Source organism: Schistocerca gregaria, chromosome 3 (genome assembly GCF_023897955.1).
Source record: "Schistocerca gregaria isolate iqSchGreg1 chromosome 3, iqSchGreg1.2, whole genome shotgun sequence".
Classification (NCBI taxonomy): domain Eukaryota; kingdom Metazoa; phylum Arthropoda; class Insecta; order Orthoptera; family Acrididae; genus Schistocerca; species Schistocerca gregaria.
Window position 1 is genome coordinate 904,702,681 of NC_064922.1, and position 26,106 is coordinate 904,728,786.

At 39.1% G+C, this 26,106-nt stretch overlaps 1 protein-coding gene across 1 annotated transcript in view; it reads left to right on the top strand.

Moving 5' to 3' along the window:
- LOC126355226 (protein bric-a-brac 1-like) overlaps nucleotides 1-26,106 on the top strand; it is a 208,681-nt gene that overhangs the window by 70,316 nt on the left and 112,259 nt on the right. Inside the window, exon 3 of the mRNA XM_050005485.1 lies at nucleotides 12,947-13,111. Coding sequence (XP_049861442.1) covers nucleotides 12,947-13,111 — 165 coding nt within the window. The remainder of the gene's footprint in view (nucleotides 1-12,946; nucleotides 13,112-26,106) is intronic.

A 26,106-nucleotide genomic window follows, 5' to 3' on the forward strand; every position in this document is an offset into this window, starting at 1 on the left:
TGGCAGGCACAATTTCATTAGCACTTCTCACTTGAGCGTCGTCGGTAGACATCGATGGGCGTCTCAAATGAGGATCATTTTTAACTTCCGTCTGGCCATTTTTAAACTGTGTGAACTATTTATAACACTGAGTATGGCTTAAGCACTCATCACCATTGGCTCCCTGTGCCTCTTTAAAAGTTTTCTTGAGTGTCACATATGTCAGATACAGATTGCTCCTCAAACTGCGCCATCTCGAAATTTTCAAACTGTGAGTCACAACGTTCTGCTCAATACAGCATTGAAGATACCTAACATACATACACATTAAACATAGGTGTGTGCAAGGATGTTGACTGCATTTCACCCCAACATACCATTGGCGCAAAATTAACAAATGTTCTGGAATTTTTTGAACATACCTCATCTCTTACTTTGTGTGTTGGTGACTCTACACTGTCTCAAAGATGTTCAGCTGATCCATTCTTCCCTCTCTTATTCAGCTGTTGGTCGTGTCTTGTATAAATCTACTTCACAATTGGAGCAACAGTCTCATATCTAAGATGAGAGTTTGTTTCTGTCATCAGCAGCCAGCACAGCTTACAACTATGTTTACACAGGGCCGGTCATAGCATCTACATCTACACCCATATTCTGTAAAGCACTGAGAAGTGCCTGTTCCATTCACATTTGGAGCCTGAGAAGAATGATTGTTTGAATGACTCTGTGTGCACTGTAATTATTCTGATCTTGTCCTCACGATCACTGTGCGTAATACGTGGGGGGGTCTAGTATTTTCCTAGAGTCATCATTTAAAACAGGTTCTTGCAACCATGTTAGTAGACATTCTCAGGATAGTTTACATAGAGCCTGCCAGTTCAGTTTCTTCAGCATCACTGTAACACTCTCCCATGGTTGAAACAAACCTATGATTATTCCTGCTGCCCCTCTCTGTATATGTTCAGTATACCCTGTTAATCCTGTTTGATACAGGTACCACACACTCGAGCAATATTCTAGAAGCGGTCACACAAGTGTTTTGTAAACAATCTCCTTCCTAGACTGATTGCTCTTTCCCAATATTCTACCAATAAATGAATATCTAACACCTGCTTTACTCCTAAGTCTATTTGATCGTTCCATTTCATATCCATACAAAGTGCTATACCCAGGTATTTATACGAGTTGGCCGATTCCTATGGTGACTTATTGATATTACAGTCATAATTTTATTACATGTTTTGAAGTTGTGAAGTGCACAAATTTAGATTACTGAATATTTAAAGCAAGTTACCAATCTTTGCACCATTTTGAAATCCTATCAAGATTTGACTTAACATTTAAGCCGCTTCTTTTGGACAGTACTTCATTATAGATAACTGCATCATCTGCAGAAAGTCTGTGGTAACTCTTAATATTGTCCGCAAGATCATTAATATGCAACATGAACAGTAGGGGACCCAACACACTTCCTTGGAGTACAACCGAAGTTACTTCTGTATCTGACATTGGTGCTCTATCTGATATAATCTGCTGTGTCCTCATTACCAAAAACCCTCAGTGCAGTCAAAATTTTGTTTGATACACCGTATGATTGTACTTTTGACAATAAGCATAGATGTGGTACTGAGTCAACTGCTTTTCGGGAATCTTGAAATACTTCATCTACCTGACTGCCTTGATCCAATATATCATGTGCACAGGCAACAACTCCATGGGGCCTGAGGGGGCCCAAACCCCCTCATTTTTTAAAGAATATTATTAGTTATAGTATGCTTTGTAAAATCACAACATTATGTTGGAATTTTTTTATTTTCCTTCATGGTTCAAAGGACCAAAAAAGTTATTTTTGGATATACAACCAAAAGCACATTGCGTTGCTCACAGTTTAGATGGTTCAAATGGCTCTAAGCACTATGGGACTTAACATTTGAGGTCATCAGTCCACTAGACTTAGAACTACTTAAACCTAACTAACCTAAGGACATCACACATTCATGCCTGAGGCAGGATTCGAATCTGCGACCATAGCAGCAGTGTGGTTCTGGACTGAAGCGCTTAAAACCGCTCGGCCACAGCGGCCAGCACTCACAGTTTAGACTTGGCAGTTGTAGACAGTCTCCACCATCTAAAGTCTATGAGGGATATTATGAATTTAGCCAAGGACTTAATAAACACCATAAGGGAATCCAATAAAAGGATGGCTACAGTAAACCATCCATTACCATGATCAAAAGAATCATTAATATCTAAACTAAAATTAAGACGACAACCACAAAACACAGAAGGTCCATCCAGCAGCGCTTGAGCAGCAATGGACTTGACTGGTATACGATTCTTCTTGTCTCCAGATGTTGTAGCAAATTCAATGTTCTCGATGGTTTTGTAGACTGTCTGTTTAGAACGGCGACGGTATCTCCTGTAAGGTATCTCGGCAGCATTCAATGCAGTTGCCTGTGGAGCAGCAGCAGCGCGCCTGAGCCGCTGCGCGGCGATTGCTCGCTTATATAAAAGTCCGATAACGCGTGACCTTGAGTGGGACTTAGAATATTTCACAATGCCAGCGGAGCGTTATCCCGTACGCAAACACTAGCTGTACTAGGTGTCCCCCACTGGCACGCTGCCAAGATTGCGTAAGATGGTTAGCGGGTTGCATGAGCTGCCTTCGTAATCGCGCAACAAGCTCTTACATCCTTGAGCCCCCCGGTTCTAGATGTACCCTTGTCTGGTTAATGGCTGACGCTACAGATCAGTTTGCAGAAACATCAATTTATTTATGAAAATATACAGTACAGTCACCAACAAACTTTACATATTCACATACTCCTTTACCTTTTACCCAAATGAATACAGACTCCTTTACAGATACTTTTCTCCTATTACAAGTATATAAAGACAAAGCAGAAGGTGACATATAGGCTGATTTCCCAAAGTCTTTATTAGCAAGTTCTGCCATATGATAGGTACGATAAGCAATTAGTCATTATTTAAAGAATATTATTAGTTATAGTATGATTTGTAAAATCACAAAATTATGTTGGAATTTTTTTATTTTCCTTGTTTGATGATAGTTACCTTTTAAAATACATTCAATAATGAGTTAAAACAAATAATTGTTACAGTCGTAAGCAGATAAACTGAAAAAGAGTTGTGTGAATCATGATAGTGTTACAGTGCTGTGGGCACACTTAGAATTTGTCGCCGTGTGCGAATCTTTGAGTAAAATCTGGCGCCGGCGGGCCAGCACGCAATTCAGTGTTTGCAATTCACAGCCCTGCCAAATAATATATCAACCCTGTACTTCATTGTATTTAGATGCAAATACATATGCTTTTTCGAGCATTTTTGGAAGCTACTTTTGTCCTTTGCATCATCTATTAGCAGTTTGCAGTAAATTGGCTTTTGTGATTTAGTTACTGTTGCAGATCCTCTTAACATATTGTGTTACATCTAATTTTCCCGTAAGGAGGCATAGCGTTTTGCAGTTTCTTCATTTATCATAAATTAACTCTGTTTTAAAGTTTGTTAACAACTAACATTAACCTCAAAACGTTTTAGGAAAGTAGTAGTTTTTACCACAGGTTTTTGTGTTGCATTGATAGATATCTCATTTTGTGTATTTGCTTTAATTCTTACAGGAATTTAGCAAATTTAAAGCCCAACAGATTAGAATATAATCTGTGAGCTTAATTTAAAACTATTTGTTCACTGCTTTGTAATACATTGAACCAGCCAAAATGGAGCCTCACTGTGAGTGCTACTCTCGAACATAGGATGAGTTGGTTGATGTTCGTAAGCATCTGGAAGTCATCCCAACTACTGTCTAACGATTGGCAGCTGCTGTGAATTGGTGTGTTGTAAGAGCTCCCAAGAGCCATGTACCTGTGATACTTGCACCAGAGGTACCTAAATTACTATCATCTCCTGTGGATCCTGTCTCCTCTGCAGGAAGTATAGGATTTCTCATTACTTGTACACTTGACTGTGAGTGGCTTGTCAGTGGTAGATCTTCATTTCCTGTAAGATGTGGACAATACCAGGGAGTGTTGTACTGGTCCCCCTAACCAATAACTTTGGAGTGCTGTCTTTCACTGAAACTGAAACTGAGCCAGTGGGAGTCACTTCACCTGGTTTTGTGGAAACCTGTTTTGTCCCATGTTCACTGGAAAACGCAAAAGGATAGGGGTCTATTAATTGCTGGCAGTTCAAATGTACAGAAAATGAGGATACCCTTTAACAAAATGGGAGCAAGGGACAGGAAAGGACACTAGGTGCACTCAGTGTGTATGCACGGGGGCTTCATGCAACATAATGAAGAGGCTATTTCAGCAGCCATTGAAAGAACAGAATGCAACCAGTTGCAGATTATGGCACATGTTGGAACAGATGATGCTTGTCATCTGGGCTCTGAGCTCATTCTATGTCAGTACAGTGACTGGAAGGTTGAGAAGAGCAGCCTTGTGCATAGAGCTCCAGCAAAGCTCACAATTTGCAGCATTGTCTCCAGAACTGATCGTGACCCTCTGAAGGCTCTGGTTCAGTCCTTCCACTCGAACCAAAGGTCCTGTGACAAGGCTAGGATGCAACTCCCTGGATTTGGGCGATGGGGTTGAAAACTGCAGGGTCCCCCTAAATAGGTCTGGTGTGCATTACACATCAGAGGCTCCTACTCCAGTAACTTACTGTGTGTGTGGTGCATATAAGGTTTTTTTAGATTAGGTGACTCTCCATCCAGTCCAGATAACAAAAGCTGTAGGAAACCCAGAAGTATCAACATAAGATCAAAAGAAATGGTTCGCACAGGTGGAAGTATTAAAATGCTAATGGTAAATTGCCAAAGCATTCACGAAAAAGTGCCAGAGTTCGAAGCAGTCTTGAAAAGCTGTGAAACTTACCTAATACTACACTACTGGTCATTAAAATTACTACACCACGAAGATGTAATACAGACGCGAAATTTAACCGACAGGAAGAAGATGGTCTGATATGCAAATGATTAGCTCTTCAGAGCAGTCACACAAGGTTGGCACCGGTGGCAACACCTACAATGTGCTGACATGTGGAAAGTTTCCAACCAATGTCTCATACACAAACAGCACTTGACTGGCATTGCCTGGTGAAACGTTGTTGTGATGCCTCGTGTAAGGAGCAGAAATGCGTACCATCACGTTTCCGACTTTGATACAGGTTGGATTGTAGCCTATCGCAATTGCGGTTTATCGTATCACGACATTGCTGCTCGTGCTGGTTGAGATCCAATGACATGTTAACAGAAAATGGAATCGGTGGATTCAGGAGGGTGATATGGAATGCCATGCTAGGTCCCAACGGCCTCGCATCACTAGCATTCAAGATGACAGCCACCTTATCCAAATGGCTGTAACAGATCATGCAGCCAAGTCTCAATCCCTGAGTCAACAGATGGGTACGTTTGCAAGACAACAACCATCTGCACGAACAGTTCAGCGACGTTTGCAGCAGCATGGACTATTAGCTCGGAGACCATGGCTGCGGTTACACTTGATGCTGCATCCAGACAGGAGTGCCTGCGATGGTGTAATCAATGACGAACTTGGGTCCGCGAATGGCAAAACGTCATTTTTTCAGAGGAATTCATGTTCTGTTTACAGCATCATGATGGTCGCATCCATGTTTGGGGACATCGCGGTGAATGCACATTAGAAGTGTGTATTCGTCATTGCCATACTGGTGTATCGCCCGACATGATCTTATGGGGTGCCATTGGTTACACGTCTCGGTTACCTCTTGTTCGCTTTGACAGCACTTTGAAAAGTGGACGATACATTTCAGATGTGTTATGACCTGTGGCTCTACCCTTCATTCGATCCCTGCGAAACCCTACATTGCAGCAGGATAATGCACGACTGCATGTTGCAGGTGCTATACTGGCCTTTCTGGATACAGAAAATGTTAGACTGCTGCCCTGGCCAGCACATTCTCCAGATCTCTCACCAATTGAAAACATCTGGTCAATGGTGGCCGAGCAATTGGCTTGTCACAATACGCCAGTCACTACTCTTGATGAACTGTGGTATCGTGTTGAAGCTGCATGGGCAGCTATACCTGTACACACCATCCAAGCTCATTTTGACTCAATGCCCAGGCATATCAAGGCTGTTATTAAGACCAGAGTTGGTTGTTTCGGGTACTGATTTCTCAGGATCTGTGCACCCAAATTGCATGAAAATGTAATCACATATCAGTTCTAATATAATATATTTGTCCAATGAACACCCGTTTATCATCTGCATTTCTTCTTGGTGTAGCAATTTTAATGGCCAGTAGTGTAGTTACAGAAAGCTGGTTGAAACCTGAAATTGATAGCAGTGAGATTTTGTGGGGAAATAAAAGTGTGTATCAAAAGAAGAGGCTAATGGCAAATGGAGATGGTTTATTTGCCACAGTAGACAAGAAACTCAAATGCACCAAGATAGAAATGGAAACAGCATATGAGATTGTTTGCGTCAGACTCAGTATCAGCAGTGGGCATGTGATGGTAATAGGATCCTTCTCTTGCTCAACATACTCTTCTCCTGATGTAACCACAAGCTTTCGAGAAAACCTTGGTTCACTTGTATGTAAGTTCCCCAATCTTACTGTAATCGTTGGTGGAGACTTTAATCATCCAACAATCAATTGGGAAAACTACAGTTTTGTTAGTGGTGGGCGCGATAAGACATCCTGTGAAATAATACTAAATGCCTTCTCTGAAAACTACGTAGAACAGTTAGTTCAGAATGATATCATTGATAGAAGTATAGTGGATCTAATGGCAACAAGTAGACCAGAGCTCACTGACTGGTATCAGTGATCATGATGCAGTCAAGGCAACAATGATTACATAAGTACGAAGGGGAACCAAAACAAGCAGAAACTATATAAAAAGTCAGTAGTGTCTTATTTCAGTGAGGAACTTGAAACTTTCAGCTCAGGGCAGAAGCATATGGTGGGGATCCGGCTAGAGTTTAAAAGAATAATTGACCATGCACTGGATTGATATATATCCAGCAGGACAGTCCGTAATCGGAGGGAACCTCCATGGTATACATCCACTGTAAAGAAACTTATAAAGAAACAGAGGTTTCTGCATAACAGGTGCGAAACAAAGCATAAGACTATAGATAAACAGATGTTGAATGAAAAATATGTTTGGCTGTTAAGAGAGCAATGTGTGATGCATTCAGTGGCTATTGTAGCAGAATATTGTCAAGTGATCTTCACAAACCCAAAGAAATTGTGGCCCTATGTAGAGGCTGTTAGTGGCCCCAAAGCCAGTGTCGAGAGCCTAGTGAATGAGACTGGAACTGAAATTGAGGTTAGCAAAGCACAATCTGAAATGCATAACTCAGTTTTCAAGTGTTCCTTTGCAAAAGAAAACCCAGGAGGATTGCCCCAGCTTAATCCTCGTACCACTGAAAAGAAGTATTAGTGTCGGTGGTATAAAGAAACAGCTGAAACCGCTAAAATTGAACAAAGCGTCAGGGCCTGTTGGAATCCTTGTCAGATTCTATACTGAATTTGCGGCTGAGTTAGCAGCCCCTCTTCTAACTATAGTCAATCGTAGACCCGTCAAACAAAAAACCATACCCAGTTCTTGGAAGAAGGCACAGATTGCATCCACCTACAAGAACAGTAGTAGAAGTGATCCACAAGAATCTTTGAACATATTCAGTGTTCAAACACAATGAGGTATCTTGAACAGTATGACCACCTCAGCGTCAACCAGCATGAATTTCGGAAACACTAATGATAGGAAAAGCTGGATGAAGGCAGTCAGGTAGATGCTGTATTTGTTGATTTCTGAAAAGCATTTGACTCGGTACCACACCTACACTTATTGTCAAAGGTATGATCATATGGAGTATCAAGTGAAATTTGTGACTGGTCTGAGGAAGTGACATGTTATTTTGGATGGAGAGTCATTGTCAGATGTAGAAATAATGCTGGTTGTGCCCCAGGAAATGTATTGGGACCTTTGCTGTTGATGATGTATATTTATTAGTAAAATCAGGCTTTTTGCAGATGATGCCGTTACCTGTAATGAAGTACTATCTGAAAGAAGCTGCATAAATATGCAGTCAGATCTTGATAAGATTTCAAAGTGGTGCAGAGATTGGCAACTTACTTTAAGTGTGCAGAAATGTAAAATTTTGCACTTCACAAAATGGGAAAAAAAATGTAGTTTTCTATTACTATAACATCAATGAGTCACTGTCGGAATATTTCAACCCATACAAATACCTGGGTGTAACACTTTATAGGAATATGAAATGGAGTGATCACACAGGTTCAGTCGGGGGTGAGCATATGTTACACTTCAGTTTATTGCTAAAATACTGGAAAAGTGCAATCAATCTAAAAAGGAGATGCTTACAAATCCCTTGTATAACTGGTTCTAGAATACTGCTAAAGTGTGGGGGTTCTGTACCAGATAGGACTATCTTGGGATATTGAATGTATAGAGTGAAAGGCTACACAATGGTCACACGTGTGTTTAATCTGTGAGAGAGCATCACAGAGATACTGAAGGAACTGAACTGAAAGACTCTTGAAGATAGATGTAAACTATCCAAAGAAGTTTCAAAAACCATCTTTAAATTATTACTCTAGGAGTATATTACAAACCTATTTGTATGCTCACATAAGTATCACGAGGATGAGGTTAGAATAATGGCTGCATGCACAGAGGCATTCAAACAATCTTTCTTCCCACACTCCATATGTGAATGGGACAGGAAGAAACCCTAACAAATGGTACAATGGGATGTTCCATCTGCCATGGTTTGTCGAGTATAGATGTAGTAAACTCAAAACTAGTCTGGGAAGAACGTATTAAAAATATGCAGAAATACAACCTGAGTGTCGTAACTCGCGTGCAAACTTTTAAATTTAGTCACTATTGAGTATCTAAGGGTAGAATACTTGTGTTTGTCTCATGCCTGGTTCACCTTAGTCGTGTTAGCAGCCATATTAAAAACACAGAAGAAGATTGTTAGAATAATAGAATAATATACACAGCTTGTCCCAAGAAACAGTGCCACTCTCTCCTTGTCAACCTGAAAATACTTGGAGTTATAAACATCTGCATTGACACTTCCCCGGTAACTCCCAAAAATAATTTGTTCAGTTTTTTGTAACAGAGTCCCATATTATGCTCAGTCCACAACCTTTTTCACATTTACAGTTAAGTTTCATGGTTGATTTTCTTAATTATAAAGGCTATTCTACTCTGTGGTCAGTGGGAAAGACAATTAGAACTGAAAATCTTCTACTGGGCAAATTGCTATGCCACTTCATCATACTTGTGACCTGATTGCCTGTTCTTTATTTATCCAGTAGCATTTGACTTACACTCATCCCTAGACTGCTACCTACCAGCAAGGTGTTCTTCCTCCCAGTTGTCTTTGTTTCTGACCTGCCTTTAAGTTACACATCTAACATTGTGCTGCACCCTACTTTCTTCTCCATGTTGTGAGACTCCTACCAGTGTGCTGCACACTACTTTCTTCTCCGTGTTGTGAGACTCCTCATATACTTTAGGCCAGATTTAAAAGTTTCACTAAATCACAAAGAAACTTCTTGAAATGAAACTTTTATTAATTTCTGAGAAAAGTCTCACTGGAGTACAGCAGTTTAATTATTATTTAAAATTGAATATCCACAGTCACAACCATAGTGAACTTTATATATATATGATGTAAATAAAATAGAAAGAAACTTCCACATGGGAAAAATATATTAAAAACAAAGATTCCAAGACTTACCAAGTGGGAAAGCGCCGGCAGACAGGCACATGAACAAAACACACAAACACACACACAGAATTACTAGCTTTCGCAACCGATGGTTGCTTCTTCAGGAAGGAGAGGGAAAGACGAAAGGATGTGGGTTTTAAGGGAGAGGGTAAGGAGTCATTCCAATCCCGGGAGCGGAAAGACTTCCCTTAGGGGAAAAAAAGACAGGTGTACACGCGCACGCACACACACACACACACACACACACACACACACACACACACACACACACACACACACACATATCCATCCGCACCATGGATATGTGTGTGTGTGTGTGTGTGTGTGTGTGTGTGTGTGTGTGTGTGTGTGTGTGCGCGAGTGTACACCTGTCCTTTTTTTTCCCCTAAGGGAAGTCTTTCCGCTCCCGGGATTGGAATGACTCCTTACCCTCTCCCTTAAAACCCACATCCTTTCGTCTTTCCCTCTCCTTCCTGAAGAAGCAACCATCGGTTGCGAAAGCTAGTAATTCTGTGTGTGTGTTTGTGTGTTTTGTTCATGTGCCTGTCTGCCGGCGCTTTCCCACTTGGTAAGTCTTGGAATCTTTGTTTTGGGTTACCAGTGTTTGTGTGTTGTGGGCCATCTTCAGACCCACACCATAATGTAGATGGTGGATGTGAACTGAGCAGGCACTGCTCCTCCGTGAATGCTAACTACTCACATAGCAGTTAGCGCAGCACCTGCATGAATGCTAACTTCTGTGTGAGTTGTTAGCATTCGTGGACAAGCAGTGCCTGCTCAGTTCACAGCCACCATCTAATTATGGTGTGGGTTTGAAGATAGTGTAAAACATATGGAAACTGTTAACCTTTTATAAATAAAAACAGAAAGTTTATTGCAGTTGTGACTGTTTATATTCAATTTAAAAAAAAAAAAAACTTTTATTTTTCAAAATTAATTGAAATTTAAAGTTTAGCTATTTGTTTTTTTACATAATCTTGCATGTTAGTGATACATTTTAGCCATCCTTTCAGAAGTTTTTTAATGCAAGAACAAAGAACAACAATGCAGTTTTCAAAGAAAGTACAAGAACTTGACTGAAATGATTTGGTACAACTGGTTAAACGGTTGTACTTCTGCATTGGTCATGAAGTGCTCTCAACTGAGAGCTTCCTTGAGCAATCCAAACAGATGGAAGTCACACGGTGGTAAGTCTGGTTGAAGACTGTAACCCAAAGCATATTGGCCTTTGTTTGTTGGGCTATTGCCGCAATGTGAGTTTGGCATTGTCATGGTGCAGCAACACACTTCTGATCTAATTTCTGTGCCTTTTTGAATGGTAGGCACCTTGAACTTGTTGACAGCAGTGGTCCTATGTTCCTGCAGGAAATCGACCTCAAGAACAACATAGCCATGAGTGTATCATCAGATAACCATATCTTGACTTCCATCTGCCTCCACATACTGATTTTCTTTGATTCAGGGGTTTTATCACCTTTCTTGCATCTCATGAGAAGTGTGAAATGACTTGCAATTTATTCAACTTTTGCTGTTTATTCAAGAACTTTAGAACCCAGTGAGCTGTCACTTACAGGAATCCCAACTCATTCTGGATAGTAATACTTCCATAACTGATTTGAAGTTTTAGGGACTTCAAGCCCAGTTAAGTGCTAATCACCTTTGACAAGTTCACAAAAAGTGTTAATCTTCGGTGTAGTATTGCTTCTAATAGGAGCAATGCAAGTGGACCTTCTTTCTTGAACTTATGCACAATGCGTGCTATGAAAAGTTTATTTCCCAGAACTGTGAGGGGAGAAGGTGACTAATTTCAGCAACATTAATAATCCTGTTCAGGAGAAAACTTGTTACAATCTGTTGCACAAGAAGAAGAAAGTACTCTCTCTCTTTCTCCCTTTCTTTCACACACGTGAACGCACACTCATTGCAGCAGTCTTAAAATGAGTGAACATCAAAGATAAATGACACTTTTTGAACCAAGACCACAAAAAAAATGGGGAAATGTTTGTGTCTGTGACCATGTAGTGTTATGTAAAATGTCACTTGAACTCAGTTCCCTTATCATTCCTTGCTTCTAATATTTTCCTAGTTCTTTCTTCAGAATGTCTAATTCACATATTGTGGGATCTAATTAACCCTGAAGAGCAAAAATCTTTCTCATCTGGCCAGTGATTATCTTCTCTGTGTGATATATAGTTTTGTGGGAATGCATCAGTGAGTTCTCTCTTGAATTTCCCCACACAGGTCACCAAGTGAAACATAACTCAAAACACTCACATCCCACTCCATGTTTACCTATTCTGTGGTAACATTCTCATTTGTTAAACATTATAATATAAATTTACAACTAAAATTCAGATTAAAATAGTTATGGAAGCTTACAATAGAAGAACTTCTGCTATTCGTACAAAACAAAGTTAGGCTTAGATATGTATCAAAGGAAAAACACATTCTGAGGCATCAGAGAATTGTTAGTATTGGAGGGAAGAGTGTGTGTGTGGGGGGGGGGGGGGGGGGGGGGTTGTAAAAATTGCAGATGGAGATCAGGGGATGAGTACAGTAAGCAGGTTCAAATGGATGTGGGTTTCAGTAGTTATTCAGAGATGAAGAAGCTTGCACAGGATAGAGCAGCATGGAGAACTGCATCAAACCTATCTTCGTACTAAAGCCTACAGCAACAACTCTTCACCATGTAACAGACTGTAATAGAACTGTTAACTGCCCCAAGGCTTGTGAGAAATCACTTTTGCATATTTTCTTGGTTCTTCAATTGGGATAGAGTGCTGCGTTCTGCAAGAAGTTTCCAGTTCGGTAGTAAACCAGGTTAGATACTTGATATGAATATAATTGCTTTTCATGTCACTGTTTTTTTTTTTTTTATGTAAAGACTTTTGAGAGTCGAGGAGTGCCAACTCCATCAGGTTTTATATATTTGTGACATATGTTTTATGAAAAGCTAAAGATTGGTTTCATTTTTTGTCCATCCCTCCCTCTAACCATCAGACCATGTGCTGATTGCCATGGATGTCTTTTTACCCCTGCAGATGGATTGTTACATTTGAGCTATGAATAAGATTAAAAATTAGCTGCAGATAAGAAGACAGCAGTTTAGGAAGTTAGTTCTATGGGTGTAGTATTTTTTGTATAGTGTATATACAGGATCCACTAATAAGATGCATTTGTTCTGGTTTCAGGTTGTCCTTTCGGCATGCTCATCATATTTTCAAAAGTTGCTGATGGAGAACCCATGCAAGCATCCCACAATTATTATGCCTCAAGATGTATGCTTTAGTGATCTCAAATTTATTATTGAATTTGTGTATCGCGGAGAGATTGATGTCTCACAAGCAGAGCTGCAGGTAACTCGCTTGCAAATTTCATGATAATATAATAATAATTCTAATAGTAACAATAAAATAAAGCTAGAGAAAACATCTATACTCAGGAGGTGGTGCCCAATTTACATACAAATGAAAAGTGATAAAATACCTAATTTCATCCTGCATTTTTGGAGGCAAGATCTGTGTTACTTTATCATCACAAAAAGCCAATGTCCATTGCGGCTCAAAGGGACTGCAGAACTGCGGCTGACAATCACCACAAGGGGTGTGTGCACCAAGTCAGATGGACTGAACCTCATGCGGCAACAGGACCAAGCAGGGAGCCATGATTCAGTCTAGTACAATCTGTTAAATGACCTGCTATCAGTCACAGCATTCTGCTTATTGGATTTCGAATGTGCATTGTACCAGAACATGTTCCCATTACTGACTTTCTCTTAATGTTCTGCTCTCAATGAACTTCACTTTATGTATTACATGACCATGTTGGGAGCTGACAGAAAAGTGGCTACCATGTCTTGTCCTATCATGCTTTCAGTGACATATTCACAATCATTCGGAAGTTTGGTAACAACAGCAACAACAGCAGCAGCAGCAGCAGTTTGCACTTAAAGAGGAACTGTTGTGGTTGGCAGGAGAGCCAACCGTGTTCCTAAAGGAGACAAAAATGCAAGCATCTCAGCTCATGCAGGCTGGCGTGAGGTCTGGAACATGACAAGGGAATTAGAATTGCGAAAAACGGACATAGCTGGTGGAATACTTAACTTAAATCCATTAATGACGAACGTCGCTCTTGACATTACATGATTTACAATATCAGTAGAAACTAATCATGGCACCTTGCTAGGTCGTAGCAAATAACATAGCTGAAGGCTATGCTATCTATCGTCTCTGCAAATGAGAGTGTAATTTGTCAGTGAACCATCACTAGCAAAGTCGGCTGTACAACTGGGGCGAGTGCTAGGAAGTCTCAATCACTGATAGTGACGACACGCGGGTCCAACATATACTACCGGACCGCGGCCGATTTAAAAGCTACCACCTAGCAAGTGTGGTGTCTGGCGGTGACACCACAGGAACAACAGCAAGAACAGCACCTTTCTGTGCGGCAGTTCATGTCTTAGCAGTAACAGAGATGTCAGTCCACGGCAGCAGTGTAGAATTGATACCATTTTCGGACCATAGGGCTCTGCCTTTCCATGATGTGTGTGCTCTGGTAACTAATTACTATAGTCATCATCTGCACCTCATTACAGCTGGGCTACAGTTTAATCAGTGCCATAATGATATATGATTGTGCACCTTGCTCCTGACAAATGGTCACAGCAAAAGGTTTGACTATGTCTGATCCTAGTGTTGGTAAATTGTATACAAGTGCTGGAGCTTCTGGAGCTCAGCATCAAAAATGGAATTAAAGTACCAAAAGTAGTTTCCTGTCATTCTGACCAGCAAGCAACTGATAATTCTGGCTCCTCATGTTCTTTTTCTGCCATTAACGTCTCACAAGAGTTCATCGGTAATCCAGATGCAGGTGTCTTGTGGAGGGCTTAAGTACATCAATCATTCTGCCCCCCCCCCCCCCCCTCCATGCTGTCAAGTGGCCTTCCTTGGAGTAGTACCTCTAGACATTTGAAACTGAATGCCAGGTCTGTTCAAAAAATTACGGAACATTCGTAATTTTTCACCAATATTGTGTTGCAGTGGAATGTGGTTGGCATCCCTACACACTCCTGTGTTTAAAGTGTAATTGCCAGAAGCTTCATTGTTATGTCTGTTAGTTATTGTTCAGCACTTTATTGAGTAGGACATCGTGTCCCACATTTTGTGAATGTCAACATGGCACAGTTAGAGGATCAATGTGTCTGTATTAAATGTTGTGTGTGTAGGCAGGAAGCCTACAATGATGAATGCTTAAGCCGTACTTGGTGTTACGAATGGTTCACATGGCTTAAAAAGCCTGAAGGAAGTTAAAAATGATCCTCATTCAAGACTCCCTTCAATGTCTACCGATGACGCTCATGTCAGGAACATCAATGAAATTGTGTGTGCTGATCAAAGACTGACTGTCCAAGAGATTGCAGAAGAAGGTAACATTTCAGTTGGATCATTTCATGAAATCCTGACACAGCACCTTCGAATGCATCAAGTTGCTGCCAAGTTTGTCTACGGCTCGTGACTCAAGACAAAAAAGACGTTTGCCGCTAACTCTGTGAAGAGCTGTTGGATTCTGCGAACGAGAGCAAGGTGTTCCTATAGAGAATCATAACTGGAGGTGAGATGTGGGTCTATGGTTATGACGTTGAGACCAGGGTTCATCCTTCAAATTCGGTCACGAAAGGTTCCCCAAGACCAAATAAAAGCTTGTCAGGTTAGGTCAAATGTCAAAGCCACACTGATAGTTTTCTTTGACTTTGAAGGATTAGTTCATAATGAATTTGTGCCACAGGGACAAACTATTAATCGATGGTACTATTGGGACATGTTTCAATGGCTGCAAGAAAATGAGAGAAGAAAATGGCTTGAAATGTGGCGAAGACAATTCATGGCTTTTGCATACAGTAACACATTTGCACATTCATTCCTTTTGGTCCGTGACTGTTGCACAAAAAATGAAATCACTGTGCTGGTTCATCCTTCGTACTCCACAGACCTGTTCCCCCCTTTCTTCTGTTGCTGTAGGTATGCTTGGATAACTTACTATATTGGTGACACCTGCTAATAGAACTAATTCTGCTTGTTTTGTATTAGATGGTAGATGGTTTACACACAGGAGGAACAATGGCAGATCCAAGAACTTTGTGATTTCTCCTCAGTCATAGGTGTTCCTTGATTACATTTGTTGAATTACTAAGTACAACTTTCTGCATTCGTTCAGTTAGAAATGAATATTTGTTGGCTATACCATCAATTCCATAAAACCTCAGTTTATCAAGGAGTAGGAGGATATTGTGGTTCACACAGCCAAATGCTTTAGGTAAGTTACATGAAATACCAACTGGTGCTATTTTGTTATTCAGTGCTTGTAAAATTTGGTGAGTGTACTTGTAAATGGCATTCCCAGTAGAGCAACTCTTCTGAAATCAAAAGTGTGAATTTGAGTATATTATTGTTGCTCATGTGGGCTACTGTTCTATAATGCATCAGTTTTTCAAAAATTTTGGAAAATTATGTCAGGAGACATATCAGTAGCTACTTACCAGCTTCACTACTATCACCTCTCTTATAGAGGGTCTGAAAATTGCAAATTTCAACTTCTTTGGTAAAGTGCCTGGAGTAAGTGATTCATTATGTAGTTGATAAAAGGCAGAACTTATTATATGGGAACAAACCTTTAGTACTCTGTTGGAAATAAAACACACACACACACACACACACACACACACACACACACCCTCTTTTTTCTTTCAGAGGGAGAACTTGATGATACACCCATAGGATTGAATTTTATGATAGTTGCTTTTTCAACTTGCTGCTGTGCTTTCTCTTGAACTGTTTACACCCGGTTTTTTTTTTTTTTTTCCATATTTAAGAAATGATTATTGAACAAATTTACAACATGTGACCCATCATTTACAGTCCTTCCATTTAAGTCAGTAGTGATACTATCTTATTCTTTGGCTGATTGTCCTGTCTCTTGTTTCACTTCATTCCATATAGCCTTAAGGCTGTTGTCAGAATTACTGATTTTTGCCATACAGTAGAGTCCTGTTAATCCGAACTAATTGGGACTGGACCTTGTTCGGATTACCTATTTGTTCAGATTAGCCGGAATTGCAGTGACGAGTTTCTACAGTGAAGTATACCAAGCAGACAAGTAGGTACACCATGGTAACAAATGGGAACAAGTGTGGGAGCAATGGCTCACCCTCACTCACTCCCTGTCCTTATTGTTGTGCATTGTTGAGATAAGTAAACGGAAACATACAACATTAACTCTCAAAGAAAAACTGAATGCTTTGAACCTGATATAATGTATCTAAACTGGCAACGGAACTGGGTGTTGGTAAAGCAACCATTTGTGATTGGAAGAAGAACCAAGTGAAGCTTGAACAATCCTGTGCAACGTCTTTGGGAAAACCACTCGAAATTCTGCATACTTTGAAATAGTCCTAGTACGATAAAGTGGATGAAGCTCTTTCCCTAGGTTTACGCAAGAAAGAGAAAGGGGGACTCCTTTGAATGGAGCACTAGTTCAGTAGAAGGCTGTTTACCTGAACAAGTTAACGAATGGAGTGGAGTCTTTTAGTGCGAGTATGGGTTGGTTGGACATATTCAAAAAACTTCATGGAATCAGTCAGCTAACAATTACTGCAGAGAAGCTTTCTTCTGACTGTGATGCAGTGAAGGAATACTTGGGTGTATTTGAAAAAATAAAAGAGGGGACAGTATTCTCCCCAACAAATTTATAATGCTGACGAGACTGGCCTTAATTTTAGGGCATTGCCAACAAAAAGCCTGGCATCAAAAGCAGAAGACAATGTGTGACTTTATTAGTGTACAGCAATGCTGCTGGTAATCGCAAGCTGCCTTTAATGCTGATCGGCAAATCTGCTGGGCCCAGAGCTTTTAAAAACTGTAACATGAAGTTCCTGCTCGTATATTACTGCAACCAGAAAAAAGCATGGATGGATGGTAGCTGTTCAATGAATGGTTTTGCGGCCGGTTTGTTCCCTCTGTTAAACGGTTTTCTAAGGAAAATCATTCCCCCCCCCCCCCCCCCCCCCCCCCATGCAATCTTTCTGATTGATAATACGCCATCATCTCACCCCAACTCTGAGGAATTATGCTATGGAGAAATTGTGGCGAAGTTTTTGTCGCCGAGTGTCACACCACTTCTACAGCTGATGGACCGGAGCATACTGCAAACGTTGAAACTGATTTACAGAAAACAATTTGTAAGAATGCTGTTCCAAGATGATAGCATTCCTTTTGTGGACAAAATTAAAAAGACCAATGTGAAGGATGTTGTTTATTGGGCCACTGAGGCGCATGGCAGAATATTTCAGAAAATACTCTGAGAAAATTGTGGAGAAACTGTGGACATCCCTTGAATTTCAGGACAAACTAGTTTAAAATGAAGAGGAAAATCTACTACAAATGATACAGACAATCCCTGGATGTGAAAAAGCTAGTGAAGGAGACGTAGATGAGTGGATGGTAGCAGATGGGGCATGTGTGGAAAACCTGACATACACTGATTTAGTTGTTGCTGTGACTCAAGACCAGGAAGAAGTGGACTGCTGTGATGGAAGTGACAATGAGTCTGAAAGCGACAAAGGAGAGCTGGTGCCACACAGTGGCACAGCAGAATCCCTTGACCTCACGCTACGTTATTTGGAGCAACAGCCCACTGTTACACCTGCTGATTTGATGTTTATGAGACAATGGCGAAACTATGCGTTATATAACAGACTGTCTTCATTACGCCAGAAAACAATGACTTGAGTTTTGTCATCTAAAAAGTAGGGATAAAATGTCCGCTGTATTTTATTAAGTTTGACAGCTTTTATTTCATTGTTATGCATTGTTTATACCTAATGTTTTCTTGCCAATTTTTCTAATGCATGTGTACTAATAAGTCTTTATATGTTGTTATTTTGTAATTTACATGACTATTAGAATTCTTCACTGAAAGGTTTAGCGTGCTTGCCACTGTGGTGACAGTTTTCCCTCCAGTTGCAACTTTCCCATGTACATGAATAGCTTATCAAAGAATTTAGTTCAAATAAGTTTTCTGATACTTATTCATGAATGGCATTTCAAGGAATAAAAAACATCAAACTATCAATATTTGGTTTGTAAAATTACTTGAGATTGTTCTTTTTTCAAACATTTTTATTTCTTTCAACAGTCATTTTTCATCAACTGATCTACATGTCATTATTATTTGACATTGTCATTTTTTCTCTCACAAGAAAGAGCACTGTGCTAGAAATTTTAGTGAACAGATATTTCAGTTGTTTATCTTTGTTATTTTCTGCATCCACATTTCTGTCATACACATTTAAGCCTTACTATTGTATTTATATTACACAAGAATGAATAAACTCCACTGACTTGTCCTGTTAAGGGCAAGGAAGTGACCATAGTATTTTTGCAAAGTGATAGCATGGTTAGTTTTTGTTTAAGTGCCTCACTTCTATTGAGGAAGCAAAAGACACCACAAATTAACAGTGCTAATCATTGTTTCTTTTTATTTACACTTGAATCAGTCATGTAATAACTAAGATATATTGAACATTGTAACAAGTCTGGATTTTTTTGTGTTTCAATATACAGTGTGTTACAAAATATACTGAATTTTGCTGTGTAAATAGAAGATAAAAGGAAACACTTTTTTATCTTATAAAAATGTCACATGTACAGTTTTCCCTGCTAGGTGTCCATGAAGGTTTTGATGCTAGTGACATTCAGAGATGGTGTTCAAACTATCTTGTTGAGACATTACAGGCAATGTCATATGTTTACATTTATGCACAACTGTACCCTATTATGCTGCTATTTTACTGATCAGTTAAGTGTTTTTTAAGTATCCCTTACAGAAACTGAAAGAACAATAAAAATTTTCTACAAAGATTTTTGTAGAGATTGTCCTTTCTGGAGTAATTATGGGTGCTGATTCTTTTGGAAATACTTAAGATTGGTGTTTTACCTCTTCATAGTGTGCTCCTCCAGCCTCAGTAGTTTAATCGCAGTCTGCCAAAACGAATCTTGTGTTGTTTCCGTTTGGCTTTGAGTCTGCAGTGTAATGTACATTTTCGCCCAGCCTTCTGTGTCTTTTATCCACTAGAGATCCTTTTCTTGTATCAAATTGATATAGAAATTAATTGAATAACTTTTGTGTTCATAAAGACTCATGTGTTTATAAGTAAAGTTTCTATTACATATCATTAATATAGCTGATTTATTCAACATTCTCCACCAATAACTCAAATAGACAGAAGAGGTAGTAACTAAAAAAATTGAATGTAACCCTTATTGGACTTCAAAGACATTATGTTTTATTAGTTCACATTGCTATGTACAATTTGCTGTAAGTGGTTGAAAGATAATAAAATTTATCATAAAAAGAAGAAAAGGAAAAATCTTTCTTGTCTCCTCTTTTCTAGATGCCCTGAAAGTGTACATCGATCATTTCAGTTCCTTCAAAGATGCTATACAATAGAGGTATTATAACATTGTCAATACGATGAAAAACCACCCAAAATTGTAAATTTCACTTTTTTAATCACTCGGTGACTAGTTTTGGTCCGGGACCCATTTTCAAATCATTGTACCATAGCCAAAAATGGTATTTCCAAGAATGCAAAAACCATGTCAGAAATGAGCGAACAGTTACAGCGCATACAGATAACTGTGCTGTAGCTGTTCATTTGCATGTTTTTGACATGTTTTAGCATTTTCGGAATACACTATGTTATGATGATGATTTGAAAGTGGGCCCTGGTCTGAAACTAATCGTCAAGTGAATAAAAAGTGAAATATGCAACTTTGGCTTGTTTTTTGTCATACTGATTAACAGAAGTTGCTAACCCACAGAAGTATCTGTATTTTACAGATTTATTTCTTCAAAGAAGTAAAGCGAAAGCAGACTGCCAATAGGGCATTGCTGTAAACTCCAAACACCCCTTTTGCATGTCACTGTATTATCACTCATAATTCAGTGAAAAAAAAAATTGAAAAAATTTGCATTATTTGGATTTGAACCAGAGACCCTTTGTACGGTGACCTAACACTCTGCCAACACACTCGCAGGAATTATGGGTATTAGTTGTTTGTTCACAGATACACTTTCCCTATGCTCTGGTAGTTCTGGTATTAATTTTAAATCGTTTATGCCTGTTCTGCTGGACGACAGCACATAGTACAAACCAGATCGGAGATTTGGTTGATACTCTATCAATTTGCAATGTTTGGCAAAGTTCTGAGGGTCTGACATCTGGAGGTTGGTGCCAGTATCAAACACACGAACTTTTGTGCAGTCGTTCAATTTTTTATTTCGATATCAATTTGTTTCTCCTTTATCTTCATAAACATGATTTTCTTGATCGCTTTTGTACCTTATTGGAGATATTGTTACATACTGATTGCAATTCTGAAACATTTGTTCAAATTGCAGACATGGTTTTTGCCAGCTCATTGTGTGCAATTATTAAATTATTTTGTGCTTCAATTTAGTCATCTAACATCCGTATACTCTTCTTTTGTTCCTCTAATAACTATGATAATTTTTGATCTGAACTGTGGAATAAGTTGGAAAATTTTTGATAATGTTTTCTACAGTATTCAGTCTTTTATCAGAATTGTCCTGACAAACTTGTGTGTGTTATATTAGACATGTTGGAAACTTTTCAGTCAAATTTTGTAAATGCACAAATTGAATCATTCCACCCTCCTTACCTAGGTCAGGTATCATGGGGTTTCCTGACGGTGGTGGTTTCCTGTATCCTGTAAATATGTTTCGTCCTTGTGCAATTGGGCTATCAAAAATTTCAGGCTCAATTACAGTGTCTCTTAACTACTATGCAAAAAAGCACTGTCAATTGACTATTGTGTCGGCAATTCATGTATTGTCTTCACTCTAATATTTTCAAATAAAGTGTTTCTGTCTGTCGTCTACGTTAAATCATGACTGTTGCTCATGTAGCAACATTAATAACTTCCCACTCCTGGTTACTGAAAATATTTCATTTTGTTACTTTCTTTTAGTTCCATTTTGTTGAATGTATATTTTATAAATGAATATTGGGGTTTTAATGCTGTATAATATTTATTACATTAAACTTACAGTTATAAATGATATGTCAAATGAAAGAGCAAGTCAAACAGTTTTACCAAGAACCTTATAAATGTTCAATGTGAGCACCATTTGTCACATGGCATACATAAAGTCTATAGCCTAGTTCTTCCCAAACATTGATAAGTGTGTCTTCAGTGATTGTAGCAACAGCTGCTTCAATCCGGTTTCTTAATTCAGGGAGGTGTGTTGGTAGCGGAGGCATGTACACACGTTTCTTGATGAAGCCCCAATGGAAAAAATTGCATGGCGTTGGGTCAGTTGAATGTGGAGGCCATGCAAAGCAAGCCCTGTCATTGGGGCCCCTTGCAGCCTATCCCGCGCTCGGCTATAGACTTGATGTGTGCCATGTGACAAATGGTGCTCACATTGAACATTTATAAGGTTCTTGGTAAAACTGTTTGACTTGCTCCTTCATTTGACATATAATTTATAACTGTAAGTTTAATATAATAAATATTATAAAGCATTAAAACCCCAATATTCATTTATAAACACCCTGTCTGTTTTACTTAAGTTAACTGTTTTTTATACTGCTACAAGCCACATTCATTTTTCATTGAAAATTCTAGTCTTCTTTTTGCGAACAAGAAGATAGCTGCTGTTCCCTTGAGCCCAAGTTAAATGGTGTGAAAATCACTCATTTCATTTGAATATTAGTTCTTGCTTAAATAGTGCTACAAAAAAGTGTTAAACAAATTTCGGCAGTTGCTAAATAGGTAGAAAGCAAGGGTTTATTGCTGTTGAATTTTGCTACAAAGTGATAAAGATTACGACAATTGATAATACTTGGTCCATAATTGACTTCTGCTGATGTGCTCATTTGTGTGTTCATATAAATTTTGTCATTATATTGTTTTTTCTTCTTTTTCTTCATTTTGTTTGTCATTTTCTTAATGATCTGATGTCACGCAATGAAGAAAATGCACACTTTAACGTGTGAACAGTCAAATTATTTACAATAGTTTAAGTAGATTGTACAAATGGGTTTGTACTCTATTCCTAGGGTCATCAATTAAAGTTGGTTCTTGAAATTTTGTAAGTAGGCATCGCTGTCACACTCTCCCATGGGCCAAATAAAATTGCGACTATTTGTGCTGCCCCTCTCTGTATGCTCATATTCGGTAGGACGATGGTTCAATCCCGGGTCCGACTGTCCTTATTTAGGTTTTCTGTGATTTAGAGAAATCGCTCCAAACAAATGCCGGGGTGGTCCCTTTGAAAGGGAAAGGCCGACTTCTTTCCCCGTCCTTCCCTAATCGGATGAGACCAGTGACCTCGCAGTTTGGTCTCTTCCCCCAAACAATCCCATCCCTCTCTGTACATGTTCAATATCACCTGTTAAACCTATCTGGTACAGGTCCTGCAGACTTGAGCAATATTCTAGAATGGATCACACAATTGTTCTGTAAGCAATCTCCTTTGTAGACTGATTGAGCTTTCCCAGTATTTCACCAATAAACTGCAGTCTACCACCTGCTTTACCCATAATGGAGCCTAATTGATCATTCCATTTCATATCCCTACAAAGTGCTGTAACCAGGTATTAGTAAGAGTTGTCAGATTCCAACTGTGACTCGTTGATATTGTAGTCGTATGATACTATGTGTTTTCATTTCATTAATTGCACAGATTTAGAATTCTGAAAATTTAAAGCAAGTTGCCAGTCTTTGCAGTCTTTACTTTGAAATATTATCAAGATCTGACTGAATATTTATACAGCTTCTTTCAGGTAGTACTTCATTGTCTGAGGTTAGTGTTAACATTGTCTGCAAGGTCACTTATATGCAGCATGGACAGCAAGAGTCCCAACACCTGAAGATACTTCTGCATCTGATGATCACCCTCCATCCAAGATAACCTACAGCATCCATCCTATCAAAAAAGTCACTCAGTCCAGTCACAAATTTTGTTTGGTATACCACAAGATCGCACTTCTGACAATAAGCATAGATGAGGTCCTGAATCAAATGCTTTTTTCAAACCATGAATACATTACCTACCTGACAGCTTTGATCCAAAGCTTTCAGTATGTTGTATGAGAAAAGTTCAAGTTGGGTTTCAGAATACATGCTGGTTGGCATAGATGAGGTCTTTTTGGTTCAAGATATCTGATTATGTCTGAGCTCAGAATACATCTTAAGATTCTACAACAAATCGATGTAAAAGATATTAGACGGTAGTTTTGTAGGTAACTTCTACTACCTTTCTTGTAGACAGGTGTGACTGTGCTTCGTTCCAAGAACTGGACACAGTTTTTTGTTCAGGGTCTACAATAGATTGTAGCTGAAGAGGGGCTAACTCAGCCACAAATACAATATAGAATCTGATAGGGATTCTATCAGGCACTTGATCTTTTCCCAGTTTTAACGATTTCATCTGTTTTTCAACACCTCTGACACTAACACTGATTTTAGTCATCTTTTCAGTTGTGCTTGGAGTAAATTGAGGCAATACTCCCAGGTTTTCCTTTGTAAAGGAACATTTGAAACAAGAGTTAAGCATTTTAGCTTTTGCTTTGCTACCCTCAGTTTAAGTTCCCTTCCCATTCAGTAAGGACTGGGCACTAGCTTTAGGGTCACTAACAGCCTCTACATAGGATCAGAATTCTTTTGGGTTTAGTGAAAGGTCATTTGACAATATTACAGTATGGTGGTCATTGAAGGCTTCATGTACCACTATGTCTTTGGTCCTATGCTTTGTTTTACACCTATTATACAATAGTCTCTGTTTCCTTAGAAGTTTCTTTACTGTGATGGTATACCATGGAAGGTCTCTCACATTATGAACTGTTCTGCTGGGTACATATCTATGCAGTGCATGGTCAACTATTCTTTTAGTTCCTCTACATTCTACTGCCTTGTGCTGGAAGTTTAAAGTTCTTCATTCAGGTATAAAAGTACTGCTTTTTCATCTACAGTACTGAACATATATGCCTTCCTTTGTTGCCAGTTGTGACTTCGTCAGTGCTACCAGTTTTGATGTAGACATCCTCAAAGAGGTCAGGTTTGTTTTCTGGCATTTCGTCCAATATATTTCCATCATGGGTGGAGTTCTGAACTATCTGTTCTAGGTAGTTTTCAGAGAAGGCTTTTGGAAAGTTTCACGGGATGTCTTGTCACACACACACCACTAGCAAAACTACAATTTTCCCAATTGATTGTTGGTTGATTGAAGTGATGTTTACAGTGTGCTTTGGGAACTAACAGTTTTTGGTTACATCATGAGACGATTCTTGTGTGTGAAGAATCCAGTTACCATTTTATGCCCATCCCTGATATTGAGTCTTGTCCAGACGATCTCGCATGCAGTTTAATTTCTATCTCAGTGGATTAGAATTTCTTGTTACTGCGAGAAGTACATCCTCTATTTCCCATTAGCCCATCAATGCCTATGCTTCTGAGTCCTTTACACCTGTCAACCTGTGACATAAGTGCAGTCTTACAGTTGAGTAGCGCATGTTCCTTGACACATTCACAAAATTGATCCAACTCTCCCCTTGACATAGAGTACTCTTATAATAAATAACACTTAATATTGCAGATCATGCTTGTATTAAATTAATAAGAAAATCCCATAATCTTTTGGAAAACATAAGGCAAAAAAAATTGCAAGTTCCCAGATATGAATGTGCTACTTTTCATCCTCTCATGGAATGTGAAAGCATTCGTGAATGAGTATCTGGTCAAGTTTAGTGACATCACAGCGTGGAAATTCATGTTCAACTACATTAGATAATGTGAAAGGAAGAATCTACCAGATCAAATTTTTGGCTTGCGGTGAGGAACATGGCCCATGGAATGCGGTACTGCCCTTACTTCACAAGTAGAACTTGGGAGATGCCATACTGGACTAAGCCATTCAAATAAGAGCAGCCTTTAACTACCGATATTTTGTTTCCTGTGATTTGATTGTAACAAATCATGTGAAAAAAACAACACATTATTAAAGAATCCTCTACCATCCAATGATTTGAAGCTGCTTACGTTCATGTGGGGGGGGGGGGGGGGGGGGGGGTGGTATACTACAGGACAAATTAGGCAAAAAATTATGTGTGCAAAGTATTATAAAATTAAGGAAGTTGTGAAAAATGCAGACAAATTAACTGGTAATATCTTCGTCAACAATACTTCAATCATTATTGATGGCACAAATGACACTGATAAACCTCTGAAAGAATTGCAGAGGAACATGAAAGCTTCTTTGGAATACATAC